Source organism: Denticeps clupeoides, chromosome 3, assembly GCF_900700375.1.
Source record: "Denticeps clupeoides chromosome 3, fDenClu1.1, whole genome shotgun sequence".
Lineage (NCBI taxonomy): Eukaryota > Metazoa > Chordata > Actinopteri > Clupeiformes > Denticipitidae > Denticeps > Denticeps clupeoides.
Genome location: NC_041709.1, coordinates 34810033 through 34828217, shown reverse-complemented (window position 1 = coordinate 34828217; position 18185 = coordinate 34810033). Strand labels below are relative to the sequence as shown.

The 18185-nt window shown below is 51.0% G+C and overlaps 3 protein-coding genes across 5 annotated transcripts; 1 reads left to right on the top strand and 2 right to left on the bottom strand.

Annotated features, from left to right (window-relative positions):
- Positions 1-496: 496 nt before the first annotated feature.
- Positions 497-7988, bottom strand: LOC114785704 (histone-arginine methyltransferase CARM1-like). Of its 2 annotated transcripts, XM_028972226.1 has the most exons (16): positions 7456-7988; positions 6600-6725; positions 6410-6516; positions 5702-5806; positions 4613-4723; positions 4359-4536; positions 4189-4279; positions 4034-4115; positions 3245-3330; positions 3060-3149; positions 2821-2958; positions 2143-2232; positions 1928-2034; positions 1754-1831; positions 1611-1670; positions 497-1522 (listed from the first exon to the last, which is right to left on the bottom strand). In XM_028972226.1, exons 1-16 carry the CDS (start codon positions 7598-7600, stop codon positions 1383-1385), a joined length of 1734 nt encoding a protein of 577 aa, XP_028828059.1. In that variant the 5' UTR covers positions 7601-7988; the 3' UTR covers positions 497-1382. The 2 variants fall into 2 exon arrangements, with proteins under 2 accessions (XP_028828059.1, XP_028828058.1); XM_028972225.1 differs by having other exon boundaries at positions 1754-2034; positions 7456-7987.
- A 746-nt stretch (positions 7989-8734) lies between these two features.
- LOC114785898 (guanine nucleotide-binding protein G(I)/G(S)/G(O) subunit gamma-10) lies at positions 8735-10488 on the bottom strand. 2 transcript variants are annotated; one of them, XM_028972555.1, is made up of 3 exons: positions 10298-10488; positions 9305-9431; positions 8735-9217 (listed from the first exon to the last, which is right to left on the bottom strand). In XM_028972555.1, the coding sequence occupies exons 1-2, from the start codon at positions 10385-10387 to the stop codon at positions 9306-9308; spliced, it is 216 nt and encodes a 71-aa protein (XP_028828388.1). In that variant the 5' UTR covers positions 10388-10488; the 3' UTR covers positions 8735-9217; position 9305. The 2 variants fall into 2 exon arrangements, with proteins under 2 accessions (XP_028828388.1, XP_028828387.1); XM_028972554.1 differs by having other exon boundaries at positions 8735-9214; positions 10298-10487.
- A 3484-nt stretch (positions 10489-13972) lies between these two features.
- LOC114785775 (B-cell receptor CD22-like) lies at positions 13973-16198 on the top strand. The gene is made up of 7 exons (XM_028972357.1): positions 13973-13993; positions 14322-14663; positions 14785-15036; positions 15126-15395; positions 15470-15574; positions 15678-15730; positions 15809-16198. Exons 2-7 carry the CDS (start codon positions 14396-14398, stop codon positions 16034-16036), a joined length of 1176 nt encoding a protein of 391 aa, XP_028828190.1. The 5' UTR covers positions 13973-13993; positions 14322-14395; the 3' UTR covers positions 16037-16198.
- Positions 16199-18185: the final 1987 nt, after the last annotated feature.

The window sequence follows — 18185 nt, the reverse complement described above, 5'->3', positions numbered from 1 at the left end:
CCCACTTACCATCGTAGTAAGTTCAGCTCAGTAAGTGAGCAAGACACTTAACCCTGAGTGTCTCCAGGGGGGGACTGTCCCTGTAACGACTGATTGGATGTCGCCCCTCGTTTTATTACCACAGCGTGGAATAACCCTCGATGTGATCCAGGACCCAGATGAACTTCTCCAACAGCCCTGCTTCTGACAAGACTTCACACCAATTCCATCAACACACCCCACAGCGCAGCACAAAACCTGACCCTGCGGGGGCAGTGGTGGCCTAGCGGTGAAGTAAGCGGGGCCCATAATCAGAGGGTTGCCGGTTCGAATCCTGATCCGCCGAGGTGCCACTGAGCAAAAGCACCGTCCCCACACACTGCTCCCCAGGCGCCTGTCATGGAGGCCACTGTTACCAAGGGTGATGGTTAAATGGAGAGGACACATTTCACTCTGTGAACCATGTGCTGTGCTTCACACGTGACAATCACTTAAAAAAAAACTAACTACACACCCACACACTTCGCTTTTTATTCTCCACCAACATTTAATTTGGTAATTTTTTTTTTCACCTTTTTATTTTATTACGAAAATAAAGACAGAACATAAAATAATTGCTTCTACGGAGGAGTGATGTAACACTTCAGCAGGGGGCTGCGCTCGGTTCCGAGCGGAACGGCGGCGCGGTTCGGAACAAGGCCAGGTGACGTGGTGGAATGTTGGGACACGATGGGTGACTGTCGCCCCCCTAAAAAGAGAGGGGGGGGACGGGGACACAGGGTGCGGCGATTTCGCGCGTTAAAACTCATCCGTGATCAGGCTCGAACGAAAAGTCCTTCTGTAAAATCTCCGGTGGTTTGAGGACCAGTAAACAAACTCCTGACGAAAAAACACACACGGATTTTAATGCGGAAATCAGCGGAAAAATAAACCAACGCGGAGGCGGAGACCTTTCGCCGTGGGCGTCCATGATGCCGTGCGTTTAAAAAGTCTACTTACGCTACTCCTCTAACGTCCAACATTCCGCTTTCCTTCCGAAAAGCCCAGCAGCGCGGGGAAAAAGGGGGAAAAAGTCGTCCCCGCGCTGGTTAAAAACGCCGGAGAGTAAAATAAAAGGACGTGGAGACTAGAACTACGGACGTGGACGCCGTCTCGGCGAGGGCGCCGCAGATATGTGTGTGTAAATCCGAGTTCTGGCCCCGCGCTGCCACCTCCTGGCGCCGGGCGGCCGCTGCAGCTGGTTCTCCGGCGCGGGACGACGAGGAGGAGGGACAGAACGGGTTTTCCTATCGGGGGGGGACGGATGGGTGACCAGGGCGTGGCGTGACAGAAGATCCTAGGATATGGCAGAGTTGCTTTTTTCTTGTCCAAAGTCAGAGAGCCGAGAGTCCGGCGCGGCGCCATTAACTTCCGTAGTGGATGGTGCTGCCGGAGATCGCCACGGGAGACGCCATGGTGACGGACGAGCCGCCCATGGGGAACTGGCCGCTGATGGGGTAGTGGACGCCGGCGGCGGGGGCCTCGGGCTGGTCGGCCGCGTTTCCTGTGTGGGAACATCGGGGTCGGTTAGTCACGCAGGGGGACATACTGAGGGGAGACGCGGTCGCGTGTGGACGTCGGAGACGACTGACCCTGCATCAGCCCGGTGCTCATGATGGAGCCGACTCGGGACGGGGTGTGGTTCACGCCACCTGCGCCGCACACAGGAGAAGGGGAGGGGTCAGTTACACAACGCAGGACGCGCACGTAGACATGACGCCGCGCGTGTACGTACCGGCAGGGATGAGGTTGTTCTGAGGGACGGCGGCGCCCGTCCCCATGACAGCGCTGAGATCGTACGCCGCCGGGACGCCTGTGGGCGGGAACGATCGCCACATGGTGTTCTCTTGTCTCTCGGCGGTCCACGCGGCGTTTTCTACACAAGCGTTGTGTGTGTGCGTCACCGTACCTGTGACGTTCTGGTTCATGTTGTACGTCCCCGCCGTGTTCCATATGTTCTCTGAGGGAGACGTGTAGTGCGAGCCGGGGGGCGGAGCCGGACTAGACCCAGTGTACCTGCAAAGCGCACGGCATCCAATCAGCGACAAGATCACCCAATCCCAGCTGGCTAGTGACCGAGCCGGCCAATCAGACCAGGGCATGGACGGGGAGGGAGGACCTCACCTGAAGAAGGGGTTCTTGAGGTCCAGAGTGTTGGTGGCCTTCGAGCCAGTCTGTTCCACTTCAGCCACGATGCTGATGTCGTAACTCTGCCTGGACCAGCCAGAGGACAGAAGGAAGATGGGTTGGTTGGCCGAAACCATGGCAACAGCAGATTTTACCAACAGTTACATCTACAGGATCGATCGGACGCCCTTATCCAGAGCGCCGTACAATCAGTAGTTACAGGGACAGTCCCCCTGGGGACACGATGGTAGCAAGTGGGGTTTGAACCTGGGACGTTGTGCTCTTACATTTACCAGACGCCGTTATGCAGAGCGCCTTACGATCAGTAGGGTGGTAGTAGCCTAGAGGGGAACTATGAACCAGAAAACCCGGGTTCAAACCCCACTTACTACCATCGTGTCCCTGAGCAAGACACTTAACCCTGAGTGTCTCCAGGGGGGACTGTCCCTGTAACTACTTACTATGAACCAGAAGACCCAGGTTCAAACCCCACTTACTACCATCGTGTCCCTGAGCAAGACACTTAACCCTGAGTGTCTCCAGGGAAGGACTGTCCCTGTAACTACTGACTGTAAGTTGCTCTGGATAAGGGCGTCTGGTAAATGCTGGAAATGTAAATGTGTGTGTGTGTGTGTGTGTGTGTGTGTATGTGTGTGTGCGGACGCATGTTTATACCTCTTGTTAGCGATGAGCACGGCGGTTCCGGTCAGAGTGTCTCCGACTTTAGTGAAGAGCGGGGACTGCAGCAGGCAGCGAACCTGATACCAGTGAGTCAGAGGCTCCGTGGGAGCCGTGGAGAGCCACACAGTCATCCTACACACACACACACACACACACACACACACACACACACACACACACATCAGGATATGCAGGAAAACCGGTCGGACGGGAAACAGGGTGTAGAGACTCACACTGAACCCATGAAGGCCACGTCGAACCAGAAGGCCAGACCGTGCACCAGGCCCGACTGCATCATGTGGAACTTAAACGGGATCTTTATCCTGCAGAGGGAGCGAGGGCGGGGCATTTATTAAAAAACACACACACACACACACACGAAGACAAATCCGCAAGTTCGGGAGGTCACGTGACCCACCTGTGCAGGTCCGCCTCCTTCACTTCCAGGAAGTTGACCGTGTATTTCACAGACTTGGCCATGAGGACGCGCACGTCAAACGTGTCCTGTGGGGTGACAGCGGTCAATACGAGACACCGGGCGATATGGAAACGAACAAGATGGCTGCTGTCGCGACCCCCCCCCGACCCCGTTTGTTTTGTTTTTGTCTTTTAAACTTTCAATCAGTCTGGACTTTTTTTTCCTCGCAAATGTTTTCACGTGATACCTTTTATGTTGTACGTTAAAGACGTAAAAGCGTAATATTTGGTTATGTTTGCAATATTGGTTCATTGTTTACTTGCAATATTTGCAATACGGTGGTCTGTATCAGTCGCTAAAGCGTTTCACTGCGTATCGTACCGTGTACGACTGTGTACGTGAGAAAATAAAAAACAACTTTTTCCTGATATTGCCGTACGGAAACCAAAGAGGAGACGGACCTCAAACCGCTTTATGTCCCAACCGCCCCCATAATGACCCATGTTCCCGCCTCCGCTCCGATGAGGATTCGACCTCAACCTTTAATTTAAGTTTTATATCCTGTATCGTATTAGTACGCCGGATTTTGTTGTACTCGTGTTACGATGACGAAGATGTGGCGATTCTGATTATTATTAATAATCCAGGAGACTGAGGTGAATCTTCGGATATGAACCACAGTGAACTTGCGAAGTTGAATAAAAGCCCGCCCACGCTGGAACCCGATTGGCTTATTTTGCTACAACAAACACGACATTCGTATTTCGTAAAAAAAAAGGAACAGCTCACCACAACGGGCTGCTTAAAATACTCCTCCACCGCCGCGCCGCGGAGCGCCGAGAGGTCGACGCCGTGGAACGACTGCTGATACCTGCGGACGGAGACAGAGGGGAGCGTTCAGGACGAGGACGGGCTGTCCCGCAAGACGTCGGAGCTTCGGCTACCAGAAGTTGGCCTTGGTGAACTGCTCCATGTACAGCTGCTCGTCCGTGAAGGGCGCCACGTGCACGTCGCCGATGGTGGGGAACATGTTGCCTGGGAAACCGGTAAGAGAACCGCGTTGGTGTCGACCTTTGACTCCGCGGCGGCGGGTGAAACGCCGCGCGCCGCTTACCTCCGGGTTTGAGGAACTTCTTGGCGTGCAGGTAGCTCTCCAGCATCCTCTCGTTGAACAGCATGTAGCCCATGGGCTCGGAGATGATGATGTCCACCTGCTCGGGGAGACCGACCTCCTCCACCTTGCCGGGCACCACCACCACCCGCTCCGACAGGCCGTTGCTCTTCACCAGCTCCTGGGAGGCCAGAGGAAGAGGGCGTGAGAACCTCCACCCCACCGCGCGTGCGAGCGCGCCGCGTCGCCGTGGTTACCTCTGCGTGCTGGGCCATGGTGCTCGCCTCCACGGCGTAGACCTTCCTGGCGCCCGCCTGGGCGGCGAAGAAGGACAGGATCCCTGAGCCGCAGCCCACGTCCAGCACCACCTGAGGAAGGAGAATATTTACAGCAGTTACCAGACACCCTTATCCAGTTAGTTACAGGGACAGTCCCCCCCTGGACACACTCAGGGACACAATGTTAGTAAGTGGGGTTTGAACCTGGGTCTCCTGGTTCACAGGCGAGTGTGTTACCCACTAGGCTACTACCTCCCAGTAGTTACAGGGACAGTCCCCCCCTGGACACACTCAGGGTTAAGTGTCCTGCTCAGGGACACGATGGTAGTAAGTGGGGTTTGAACCTGGGTCTTCTGGTTCACAGGCGAGTGTGTTACCCACTAGGCTACTACCACCCAGTAGTTACAGGGACAGTCCCCCCCTGGAGACACTCAGGGTTAAGTGTCCTGCTCAGGGACACGATGGCAGTAAGTGGGGTTTGAACCTGGGTCTTCTGGTTCACAGGCGAGTGTGTTACCCACTAGGCTACTACCACCCAGTAGTTACAGGGACAGTCCCCCCCTGGAGACACTCAGGGTTAAGTGTCCTGCTCAGGGACACTTTGAATCCCAAACTGCCAAGGTGCCACTCGGAATTCGATCAGTCAACCTACTGATGACGGGGGGCCAAGACGGACTGCCCCATTAGATGATGGTACCGTCCCCACACGCTGCTCCCCAGGGCCTGACCTGGCAGCCCACTGCTCACCGAGGGTTAAATACAGAGGACACGTGTCACCGTGTGCTGTGACAACTTTTCACTTTCCCACGGATCAGGATCCTGTGGTAGCTCAGACCTTCCAGGTGAAAGTGGGTGTTTCAGTCATAGTGAAACACGGTGAAACGTGTCCTCTGTATTTAACCATCACCCTTGGTGAGCAGTGGGCACCATGAGAGGACCTCGGGATTCGAACCCGCAGCCTTTCGACAACGGGGCCGCTTCCTTACCCGCTACGCCCGTGTCACCTTACGCAGCGGCCGGTGACCGCACGGCCGTTCCGTTACGCGTCGAAGCTCCGCGGCTCGGTACCTTGTCTTTGAAGTCCGTGTGGTTCTGCAGGATGGCCCGCTGGTAGGTTCCGGTCCGGACGTAGTCCTGCATCATGTTCTGCTGCTGGGAGAGGTAGCCATAGAACTGGGGAGAGAGAGATGAGGTGTTGGGGGCGTGCGAGAGAACGTGTGTGTCTGTGTAACATTTACACTTGTGCCATCTGGCAGACGCCCTGATCCAGATCCACTTACAACGTGCTTCCATGTCACCACGGATGAGGTGGTCAGTTCTGGTTCACTAGGACCCCCAACTATGAATACAATCTTTTTATTCACTCTGTTCTAGTTTCTATACAGAAGTCAGACAAGAAGAAGGTTACAAGTTCATCTAAATCTTCTCTAAAGAGGAAGGTCTTGAGCTGCCGTGTGAAGGTGCTCAGTGACTGAGCTGGAAGTTCATTCCACCACCGAGGGGCCAAGACGGAGAAGAGTCTAGATGAGCGTCTTCCTTTTACCTTCAGAGATGGAGGGACCAGGCGAGCAGTACTGGAGGCTCGGAGTATATGAGGTGCAGTGCGAGGTGTAATGAGGGCTGTGAGGTAGGATGGTGCTATTCCATGTTTGGCTTTGTAGGCCAGCATCAGTATTTAGAACCTGATGGTGCAGCTACTGGGAGCCGGTGGAGGGAACGTAGTAGAGGGGCGGTGTGGAGAACTTGAGGAGGTGCTGCTGCGTTGTGTAACGTTACCTGGAAGTACTGCACAGCAGAGGCTTCCTCCGTCCTTTCGCTGAACACCGACGGCGCCGAGTTCTGGCCCGTACAGCTCTTCACCACGTTATAAAACGAGCAGAAATCTAACGACAGAGAGAGAGACCCAGACAGATATAAATAACGTCAGATCCCGCGCGGCGCGTATGGAGAGGGCGCTTCGCCTCACCTGCTTGCGTGGGGAACTGCAGCAGCACGCTGTTGCAGCCGAGCGTCACGATGAAGGACTGCTTGCCCACCCGGCTGCACTCCGTCTCGTGCGACAGCGAGCACTTGAACACGCTCGTGTCCTCGTCTGCGGGACAGCGAAGGGCCGTGAGTGACACACGCGTTCAGACGGACACGCCTCGCACCGGTCAGGCCGGAACGTCCGATATAGCCCGGTTAACCCCCGTAATCTGATGGGTTTAATTAGACGAGCGGATAATCGGATGGTTATCCACAGTCGCCCGACAAAATGCCATTTCCTCTTGTTTTTATTACGTGTGTACAATATAAATGTGTGTATGACACTCCAAACCCTTTTAATACACCACAGACAAGACTGATCCATTCATACCGAGAAAGATGGCCACAAATCTCCCGTTTATTGCTGTTATTTTTAATAAAAACTGCGTCAATGTCTCTTTACACCCTTTATTTCGCGGTGTTGCCGCCCTTCGTCGTGTTTATTCGGTTATTAAAATACATTTTTATTATTCTCCACGTCGGACCCAGGGCACGGTGCCCCGCTAGCCGGCCATGCTAATCCGCGGAGACACGCACGCCGCCGCGGGCGCCAGTCGCGCCGCCGGGCCGCTCCAGCGAACGACGTGGCCGGCCGGGCCGTTCTCGTCGGCCCGCGGGAGGGACCGCGGCGGCCCGGGCGGCGCGCACGACCCCGCGGTGGCCCCGGAGCCCGCGGCCGGGCGGCCACCTTTGTCTTTGTTTACGTCGGCTAGCTTGGCTAACTAGCCGGCTAGGCTAACGCGCGTCCATTCATGCGCCGCGGGCCGAGCCGAGTCGGGCCGAACCGAACCACTCACTGTTGGACAGGTTGATCACGGCGGCGTCCGGCGAGCTCTTGACCTCCAGCCGCAGGGCCTGCTGCTCGGAGTGGCGCTGGATCTCCCCGTTGGCGTCGCCGATGGAGAGCAGCCGCACGCCGGTGAACACGGACACCGCCATCATCGAGACTACGGGGGCGCGCGCGGCGCGCACGTACGTCCGGCGGCGGCGGCGGCGGCGGGGGGCGTGTCCTCCGCGAACGAACGGCGAACGAGTCGACTCGGCGAACGAGTCATTTCGGGAGCCAAGCTATCCTCCGCGAACGAGTCGTTTCGTCCGAGCTCGGCGGCTGTCGCGTTTCTCCCTCGTCATTTTACTTCGTTGCCAGACTAAAACGTGTCTCGCGTGGACCGTCACGGCAGAATTCAATTCTTCGTTCTCGCGTTATTATATATTATCTTTGATATTATTACTTTAGTTTACTTTACTTGGCAGACGCTTTTATCTAAAGCGACTTACAAGAGGAAGACACCAGCAATTCTCATTTTGAGTAACTTGTCAGGAATAGAACATGCTGGGGAATTGTTAAGTGCTAGACTATATATATATATATATATATATTTTTATGTGTGTTAGATTTGTCGGAACTACTTTTTGAATAAGTGGGTTTTCAGATGTTTCTTAAAGGTGGTGGTGGTGTCGGCTAGTCGAATGGAGCAGGACAAGTTGTCCCACCAGCCAGGGACAACAAAGGAGAACAGAGTTGATTGGGATCAGAGACCCCGTGAAGAGGGAATTTTCAGTCTAATTTCGTTTGCAGATCTGAGAGGGTGTAGCTAGTATAAAGTGAAGTGATTGTCACTTGTGATACATGGTGCACACAGTGAAATTTGTCCTCTGCATTTATCCCTTCACCCTGAGTGAGCAGTGGGCAGCCATGCCAGGCCTTGGCGGATCGGGATTCGAACCGGCAACCTTCTGATTACGGGGCCGCTTCCTTAACTGCTAGGCCACCACTGTCCCATAGTAGTGTGTTGGTGTAAGAGGGAGAACTTCCATTTACAGGATTTGAACTCGATGCGAGCAGCTACCGGGACCCTGTGGAGAGAGGTGAGAAGAGGCGGGACGTGGGTGATGATCAGAGTGGTCATGCCATTTTATGCAAATCTCTGCTCGTTTGCATCCTCTGGCAGGACGCGACAAGCCCAAATAACCAAATGAGTTTAAAGGCCACTGGCGGGAGGGGGAAGTAAAAACCCGACGGGACCACGGCCACGTTTACCTCTCACGCAGAAAAGAAGAACGCAGACAGGCCTGTAGGCAGAAATAAAACCACTTTTACTGGTAAAAAGGTAGTGATGCCAAACGTCCCGTCGTTCGGGCGCGGCATGTTAACAGTGTTAGGTCGTCCGCAAATACTAAGGCACTGTGTGCGAAAACCTCGGAAAAACAGGACAGGTAAGTCGGGAGCGCGGTCACACTTTTCCATGAGTTCACATAGCCAAACATATCACTGGAGGGCAGGAAGGAAAGAGTCTGGGTGGATGGAGCGAACGAGGTGATTCATCTCATTAATAATAATAATGAGGATAATAATAAAAAGAAAAGGGCAGAATTACAATCTCTCGAAGGTGTGTGAGTACATTTAGTCATACTGTGAAATTAGTTTAGGCTTCAATTAAACAATTTCAGGGCTCAACAGCAAAGTCTCTGAGTGGGTATACTTGGAATTTTCCAGTGGGGAGACGTGTCCATCACAAGGTCTCCTGCCCTTCCATGACATCACCTGCGGCGGCGCTGCTGGGAGACAAATCGTTTTGTCATCACGCAGGTGACGTTTTATCGAACGATAAAACCGAACTTTGCATCAAGAGACGGAAACTGTACCTCAGAAAATGGTGCAAGACTTGGGCGGACGGAAGGGGTTGTCCCCGGACGGGACCCCCATCAGCAGCGGGTCCTTGGTGGCATTTTGCAGACAGAAGTTCCTCAGGTCCATGGCAGCCTGGGACACCTGGGAAATAAACCAAGACGAAACGTTGTAAGATAAGATAAGAAGAACTTAATTTATCCCGAGGGAAATTCTTTTGTCAACAACATGCTCAATGCAGAAGGAGAAACAAGAGGAATAAATTATATTTACAAAAAATAGTACAATATGAGCAGTTATCAAAAATAGCTTAAAGGCTCAATCACAATAATGATACTACTATATCCAGTGGAGAGATAGTGCTAAGTGACATAATGATTCTGCCATGGGTACAAGTGGCGGCGTGTGGGGGGTAAAGACATACAGGTGAGTAGTATTGCACATCTGAGTGAGAAACATCTGTGTTTGAGTAGCCCTGAAAAAATGACCTACAGAGCAAGGACGAGTTCTACCATCTGATAGCTCCAGGTAGGGAGGATTTCCCGTGGCGGTCGGCTCTGCATTTAGCGGCTATGCGTCTTTTGCTTCTTGTGCTCCGATGGGCCATTATGGAGGCATGCATGGGGTGAGAACCCGAGGTTCATGACCAAGGTGGTACCAGGGTGGTAGTGGCCTAGTGGGGTAACACACTCGCCTGTGAACCAGAAGACCCAGGTTCAACCCTGAGTGTCTCCAGGGGGGGGACTGTCCCTGTCACTACTGACTGTAAGTCGCTCTGGATAAGGGCGTCTGGTAAAGGCTGGAAGACGTGGTGGACATCTTCTCTGCTCCGAACCGCGCAGCGTCACGTGACCGCCAAAGCAGCAGAATAAAAAAATAAAAAAAAGCAGGACGCGGGATCAGAAGGACACGACCGGGACCAGAAAAGGGGGACAGCGGAGCGACGGCGCGTTGGCCCGTGACGTCATCGGGCCGACGCCTCGAACCCGCGCCGAGCCCGTCGCACCCACCTTGATCCGGCGGACGCTCGCCTCCAGCCGCAGCTGCTTGACGGCCTTCTGCGCCACGGCCAGGCTCCCGACGGCGTTGTTGTTGGACATGACGGCGACGGAGGAGGAGGACGCGGACGCGGACGCGCTGTCATCCGGTTCCGCGGAGCCGGAAGCGTCTGCGGGGAAGAGCGACACCCGAGTTCCCACCTCCCGCGCCGCCGGGAGACTCCCACAAACTCACAACGTCGCGTCGTACAACTCCCCGCCTCCATAATGGCGTTTTAAACGTTTAGAAGGAACATTTAAACGCGCCTTATATCAAATAAACCCTCTCGAATTGAAAACGTGGCTTCCGACCTTCTCAAGTTCTCCCACGCCCTCCACTGGACTCCTGTAGCTGCCACAGGTCTCTCTGTCCTCAGGTCTCTCTACAGTGAAAGATAGACGGTGACATTGTGACATTGTGACATTTACATTTACGGCATTTACCAGACGCCCTTATCCAGGGCGACTTACAGTCAGTAGTTACAGGGACAGTCGACCCCCTGGAGACACTCAGGGTTAAGTGTCTTGCTCAGGGACACAATGGTAGTAAGTGGGGTTTGAACCTGGGTCCTCTGGTTCATAGGCGAGTGCGCTACCCACTAGGCCACTACCACCCTATGCTACAGTGAAAGTGAGGTGATTGTGAAGCACGGTGACACTGTGACATGATTTTTTTTTAGGGGCAGTAGCGGTTAAGGAAGCGACCCCGTAATCAGAAGGTCGCCAGTTCGAATCCTGATCCGCCAAGGTGCTACTGAGCAAAGCACCGTCCCCACACACGGCTCCTCGGGCGCCTGTCATGGTGCCCACTGCTCACCAAGGGTGATGGTTAAATACAGAGGACAAATTTCACTGTGTGCACCGTGTGCTGTGCTGCTGTGTATCACAAGTGACAATCACTTCACTTTATCACTTTACTTTGAATGTGTCCTCTGTATTTAACCATCACCCTTGGTTGTGCAGTGGGCGGCCATGACAGTGGAGACGGTGCTCTTCTCAGCGGCATCCTGGCGGGTCAGGACTCAAACCGGCAACCTTCTGATTGCGGGTCCGCTTCCTTGACAGCTAGGCCACCACTTCCAATCGCTTCTCGCCCCACCTCGCTCTGGACCTCGATCTCTCCGACCCTCCAGCGCTGCTCCACTGGTGCAGCCATCTCACGAGGTACGAGGGAAGCGTTCATCTGGACTCGTCCCTGTGTTGGAGACGAGACGGTGGGACGAACTTCCACTAAACGGCATCACTAAACACCGTGTCGCGCCGAAAACCTTCCTGCTTACGTATCTACAGATCGGGTCGTGGTGAACCAGCGGTGGATATTTAAAGCGCTTCTGTAAGTCGTCTCTGGACGAGACGCTGTGAACGTAGATGGAAATGGAGATGTGTGGCCACAGTTCCAGGGTCAGAGAACCCTGTCCAAACTCCATCGCCCCTCCCTTTTCACACGTCTGTTAGATCAGGTTCTAGTACCTCCAGGCAGAACCCTGAAATTTTCTTTCACGACGTGTTCTGGCCTGGAGGTAGAAGCGCGCTTGGGACGGAACCATGAACAGCAGGCTGGCGTCTTCCTGAGGAAGAGACGGCGTCCCATCAGCGAGGACAAAAGATCATCAAATGAAGTTTTTTTTTTTTGAATGCCCTCAAAAGAAAGGTCCAACCTGTATACACAGACGAGGAAGTCGCGCTGCTTCACACGTTGACCTCGACCTCCGCGCAAAAGGCGAGATTCTCACCCCCGGTGTATTTACGGCCTTATCGTCCACTTCCTGGATGTCGATGACACGCACAGTCTGCCCAGAGACAGACTGAAACCACAGAGCTTCATAATCCAAACGGACCTTCTACAGTCTGGTCGCTTGTGTACAAATTGACCTCAAGTGCCGCTGAAATATATTTCAGATTTTTTTTTTTACAAGAAACGGCTCGTTTTATTCCCAACAGCTTTTGTAATAATGTTTCAGTGCGAAACGAAACTGTCAAAAAGTTTTCTAATATTCAAAGCTTGGTAAAGCCCATTGAGTCCATTTTTGCAAAGACATAAATGTTGTCATCTTGTCATATGAGCTTCTCTTGTGACTAATAATGGGTCAAATGCATAAAAAGAAGCCTTCACTAGACCTTCACATCAACTGCAACTAGACCTCTGCAAACCTGCCTAACATTCACCCTGAGAATAAAGTGTTGATTATCAAGAGGCTGAAGACCTTCAATGTGTCTCTCAGCGTCAAGTACAGAGGATAAAAAAAAGATTCGAAGAGACTGGAGACGTTTTTGACGAGCCCAGGTCAGGCAGACCCCGCAAGACAACTGCTTGAGAGGACCATTTGTTGGCTGGAAAATCCAAGACCAGCCCATTTTCCACTGCAGCAGAGCTCCATGAGACCAGGTCACCTGAAGTCCCTGTGTCAACCACAACAGTTTGTTGGATTCTGTCTCGAAATGGCCTCCATGGTCCAATCAGTGCCCAGAAGCCAGAACTAAACAAAAGACAATTGAAAAACCGTGTGGCATTTGCCAAGACCCAGAGCCTGCAAAAAAGGATGGACGCTGGAAAAGTGGCGGAAGGGGGATTTTTCAGATGAATCTTCTGTTGAATTACACCACAGTCACCGCAAATATTTCAAGAGACCTACTGGAGCCCGCATGGATCCGCCTAGAAAATCGTGTTCTGGTGTTACATCCAGTATGGGAGTGTCTGAGTCAATAGTCTGAAATACCAAGAAATCTTAGCTACCTTTTATATTCCCAACCATAAAAGAGGCCAAATTCTGCAGCAGGACGGTGCTCCATCACATACTTCCATCTCCACATCAAAGTTCCTCAAGACAAAGAAGATCAAGATGCTCCAGGATTGGCCAGCCCAGTCACCAGACATGAACATCACTGAGCTTGTGTGGGGTAGGATGAAAGAGGAAGAATGGAAGACGAAACCAAAGAATATTGATGAACTCTGGGAGGCATGCAAGACCGCTTTCTTTGCTGTTCCTGATGACTTCATCAATAAATTGTATGAATCCTTGCCAAACCGCATGGATGCAGTCCTTCAAGCTCATGGAAGTCATACAAGATATTACATTTGGATCTTGTAGCAACACTACTTAATTTGATGACATATATTTGTACTTGCAGCAAATTTGTTCAATATCTGTATAGGCGACAAAACTTTTGCCTTGAAAAAGTTTGACCTTTCTGTCTTGATTAAATGATAAATCTTTTTTTTTTTCCAGCAAACTAATTCATTTCAATGCATTAAACATCATTAAACAACATCATCATTAAAAAATCAAGTTAATATGAGGTGTTTCTACAAAATAAATAAGCGACAAAACTTTTGCCTTGACAAAATTGGACCTTTCTGTCTTGATTAAATGATAAATCTTTTTTTTTTCAGTGAAACTAATTCATTTTAATGCATTAAACATCATTTGGTAGGCTTTTAGCTTCTCATATGAGCTATTCCTAACACCAATTGATGAATAAAAACTCATCTGAGGTGTTTCTACAAAATAGATAAGCGACAAGACCTTCGTCAGGGACTGAGAAGCTACTGGCGATTTTAAGCGTTTGTGGAAGTGGGAACTTCCGTTGCAACATCGTCTTTACAGGCTGTTCGAAAAAACGTGTGACTTCCTCATCTGTTCGCGTGAAGACTCGTTAAACCGAACGCAGGTAAGCAGGTTCCGGAGAACTTCATTTACTGATCTTCTGTCCTCACTGATGGGACACCATCTCTTCCTCAGGATCATGAAGACACCAGCCTGCTGTTCACTTGTCACTCTGCTCATGGTTCAAGGTTATTCGTTTGTTTCCGTTCCTTTCATTTTTCAGTGTTGTTTGAGGGGACCCTGGATTTCTGATTTTCATGAGCTTCATGGAACAACGTGACCTTTTTCACAACATTTAGATTTTAAGATGAGTGACAATAAAATCACATCTCAGTAGAATCCTACCGTGCCATCACTTGAAAGAATGGTCGTGTTTTGATGTCGCCTTGTAGGTCTTTCTGGAACGCCGTGGACCATTCAGTACGGAGCCTCGAGCATCTGCGCCTTGCGGGGCTCCTCGGCCGAGATGTCCTGCAGATACACCCACCCCAGCAACCTGACCGTCCAGAACGCTTTCTGGTGCGAATATGTCAGCGGGACCGTACAGCCCGTGCTTCAAAGTAAAAACCTGATGGGGCGAGTCGGTGCCAAATGCGAGCTCGAAACCAAGCGGTGTTCTCTGAGGATAACGAACCTGAGGAGAAGCGACGGCAGCAGGTATCACTGCAGGGTCACCACAAATGTGGACGTGCACAAATGGCTGGGGGCAGAAGGAACCATTCTCTCGGTCACAGGTACAGCCAGTGTCTTTTTTACTGAGCCCCGCTAATATATATCTTACAACTGGTCACCAAGCTGGACGTGTGACACGAATTTTTATCTTTTTCATTTAAAACAAAACAAAAAAAAACTTAGATCTGAAGGTGGAACTTGTGGGTGCAGCAACAGAAGGAAATGATGTAAGACTTGTGTGTAAAACCTCCTGCTATCTGAGTAGCAGCCCTACATACTCATGGAAGAAGAACGGAGAACCTTTAGAGAAGGAACCCACCAAGAACAATGAACTGCTGCTCCACCCAGTCAGCAGGGAGGATGGGGGCAGATACTCCTGTGCTGTTAAAGGCCATGAGGACCTGTCTTCTGCTGAAGTGGAGCTCGATGTTAGATGTAAGTATGACATTCTCTACATGGTCCCGTTCGTTAATAAGAATTAGTGAGTGTGTTTAAATGATTGGATTTTGTTTTTATCATATCAGACCCACCAAAGAACACCAGAGTACTGGGTGCTCCACCTGCTGAGATACCTGAAGGAGGTTCAGTGACTCTGAGCTGCAGCAGTGATGCCAACCCTCCAGTGCAGAACTACACCTGGTTTAAGGAGAACGTAACATCTCCAGTAGCAGCAGGACAGAACTTCACCATCATCAGCATTACGTTTAGTGATAAAGGGTCATATCACTGCCAGGCGAGGAACGACGTCGGAGTCCAGAACTCCGCTGCCGTGTCCCTCCAACCCAGAGGCCGAGGTGACCGTGTCCTCCGCATGACGGCAGCCAACGTTCTGCTCCAGCTTCAGAGTTGGTGTCTTCTGTTCCGTCAGGTACCTGGACGATCGTCGCCGTGACTCTGGCCGTGACCGTGCCGCTGGTCGTGTTCTGCGGCGTCCTCCTCACCATGTTCTGCTGCAGAAAACGCCCGGGGGCAGGTGACCATCTTTCCTTCATAGAGAATAATTACAATTACGCAGTAATAAATAATCTGATTCCACAACCTGCGTGTCAGTGAAATATCTCTGGATCCGACTGTAGAAAGTTTACTGGGAGTTTTCTGCCCGGCAGGATGTTCCGCTCCTGAAGTGAAGGTGAGGGAACGGCCGTACGGGATTTATTCTTTTTTTTTTTATCGATGGGACCCTTTATTGGCACGCATCTGCTTTCAGGAGAACAACCGTTATGACGTTTGTGAGGACGACGGAAGCAACCAGAGGAACTCGGTCTACCAGAGCCTGGACCTCAACGCCATTCAGCATGATGTTTATCACACCTTATTCACCAGAAGAGCCTCCGCACACACTGAGCAGCAAAGCCAGGTCCCGTCCGGCGAATCAATCTACCAAAATGTGAACGTCGGCCCTCAAAAACCAGGACTTGGTCAACATTACAAGTGACGATGAGCACAAATCGGAATAGAATCTCAGATCTGGCAGGTAGAGGTGTGAACCTTCACTGGTCTCACGATTCGATTCGATTACGATTAGCAGTGCCTCGACATCGATGCATCGCGATGCATCCCAGCCATTTTCTACATGGTCACACGATGTTAAGGTCTCGTGCGCCTGTGTGGACGCTCTGATTTGCTCCAGAGCAAAAAACACTTGTTACGTCCGCACTCACCTTTTAACAGTTGTATATACTGGTAGTTCTCCTTTAAATGCACACGGCACTATGTTGTGGGCGGAGTTAATCGATGCAGATCGACATCTCCACCAAGCAGAGGAACGGAGGTCCTTGTATTATTTCATTTTGTGTTACATGAAAGCAGTAATATTTGGTACGTGTGATGTCCAAATTTGTCACGTGAAAATACATGCAGCGTAAAACTCCTACCCGTTCGTGTTGATCCTTTGGATTAAACCCTTTTCATACGTTTACGAATTCATTAACTTTCATGTTCAGTTTTAAATGCATTGTGATGTGAGATTCTCATTTTTGTGATACCTGCTATTAAAGATGTCTCGCGGGACATTTCCATTTGTCCCCCTATAGGGGCTGCTACGGTCCTGTTTATAAATCGCCTCTTTCCATTGGTTGAGACCAATGCAGCTTTGACTCCACAAACATATGCTCGGTCCTTTTTTTTTTTTCCACTGACAAAATACATAATAAAATATGAAAAGTACTTGGAAGTTAAAATTAAACCGAGGTCTGAACGTTTCTAGGTACTTTAGAGTCCGCGGGTGAAAGGGACCCGGAGGGCCGCACACTGAACCAGACCCGGGTCTTCATTTTGATGGTTTATTATGTCCACATGCTTGAGATTTACAAATGTGCAAAATGATCAATGAACGAGATGCGTGGAAACTGCGTAGAGGCACCCATCAATCATAAAGCAACTGGCTGTGGACCGGCTGGGGTTTGGTAGGCCCCAGAACTTCTAACCGGCGGGATGGAGTAAATCCTAAAGTTGGCTTTGCCTGTAAATACTGACTGCAGGCTTGATCCAGCATTCCTCATTCGTGGGAAAAGCATGTTCATTCAATTAAGAGAAGGTATATATATATATATATATATATATATGCTGTAAATGTTAGGACTTCTGTAGCAGCACGAAGTGAGAAGACTTGCATCTCTTGCTGTCAGAATTACAACTTAAATACAGTCTGGTGTTGGGGATGTTGGGGAAGGAGTGATACAGAGAGGAACCCCCTTCCAGGGTAGAGTGAGCCTGCAAATGGTGTCAGTGCAGGGTTGGGGATGATATAATAATAAGTCCGACAGGGGTTGGAGAAGTCCAGGATGTAGTCAGTGTCATGGTCTAGATTACGTGTCCATAATGATGTTACTGGTCCATTTGAAGTTCCCTGAAGCTGTAGTTGTAACGGTGGTGGTGGCTGTGGTGACCCTCTGGTTCGTTTCATGGTATGTCCTTGTTTATCAGCCTGCTGAGCAGCATTTAAGGTGGAACTGCAACCTGGACCGCAGAGTGAAGGGGGCTAACAAGTGCTAAACACCTCTGGGAACTCCTTCAAGACTGTTGGAGAAGCAACTTGAAGCTCATCGAGAGAATGCCAAGAGTGTGCAAAGCAGTAATCAGAGCAAAGAAACTAGAATATAAAACATGTTTTCACTTATTTCACCTTTTCTTGTTAAGGACATAACTCCACGTGTTCATTCATAGTTCTGATGCCTTCAGTGAGAATCTACCAATGTAAATGGTCATGAAAATAAAGAAAAGAATTGAATGAGAAGGCGTGTCCAAACTCTTGGCCTGTACTGTAGGTTAATGGCACTGCTGCTCACTGTTCCTCAATCACTGCTGTAGCTGTACGAGAACTGAGGGCAGGTCGCTGAGGTCCGTGGTCAAGGATGTAATCCTCCAGATGAGTGGGGGTATGGTGATGGCTCACTGGACACTCCATCCTCTCAGAATGATTGAAGGGTGTTGTTCTGTCTGAGTACAGGAATGGAGGCAGGAACAAGGATCTTCTGTAATTAAAACAAATAAATAAACGTTACACATATTCTCATAACTTGTGAGAATAGGCAGCTAACTGCCTAGCGGTTAAGGAAGCAGCCCCGTAATCAGAAGGCTGCCGG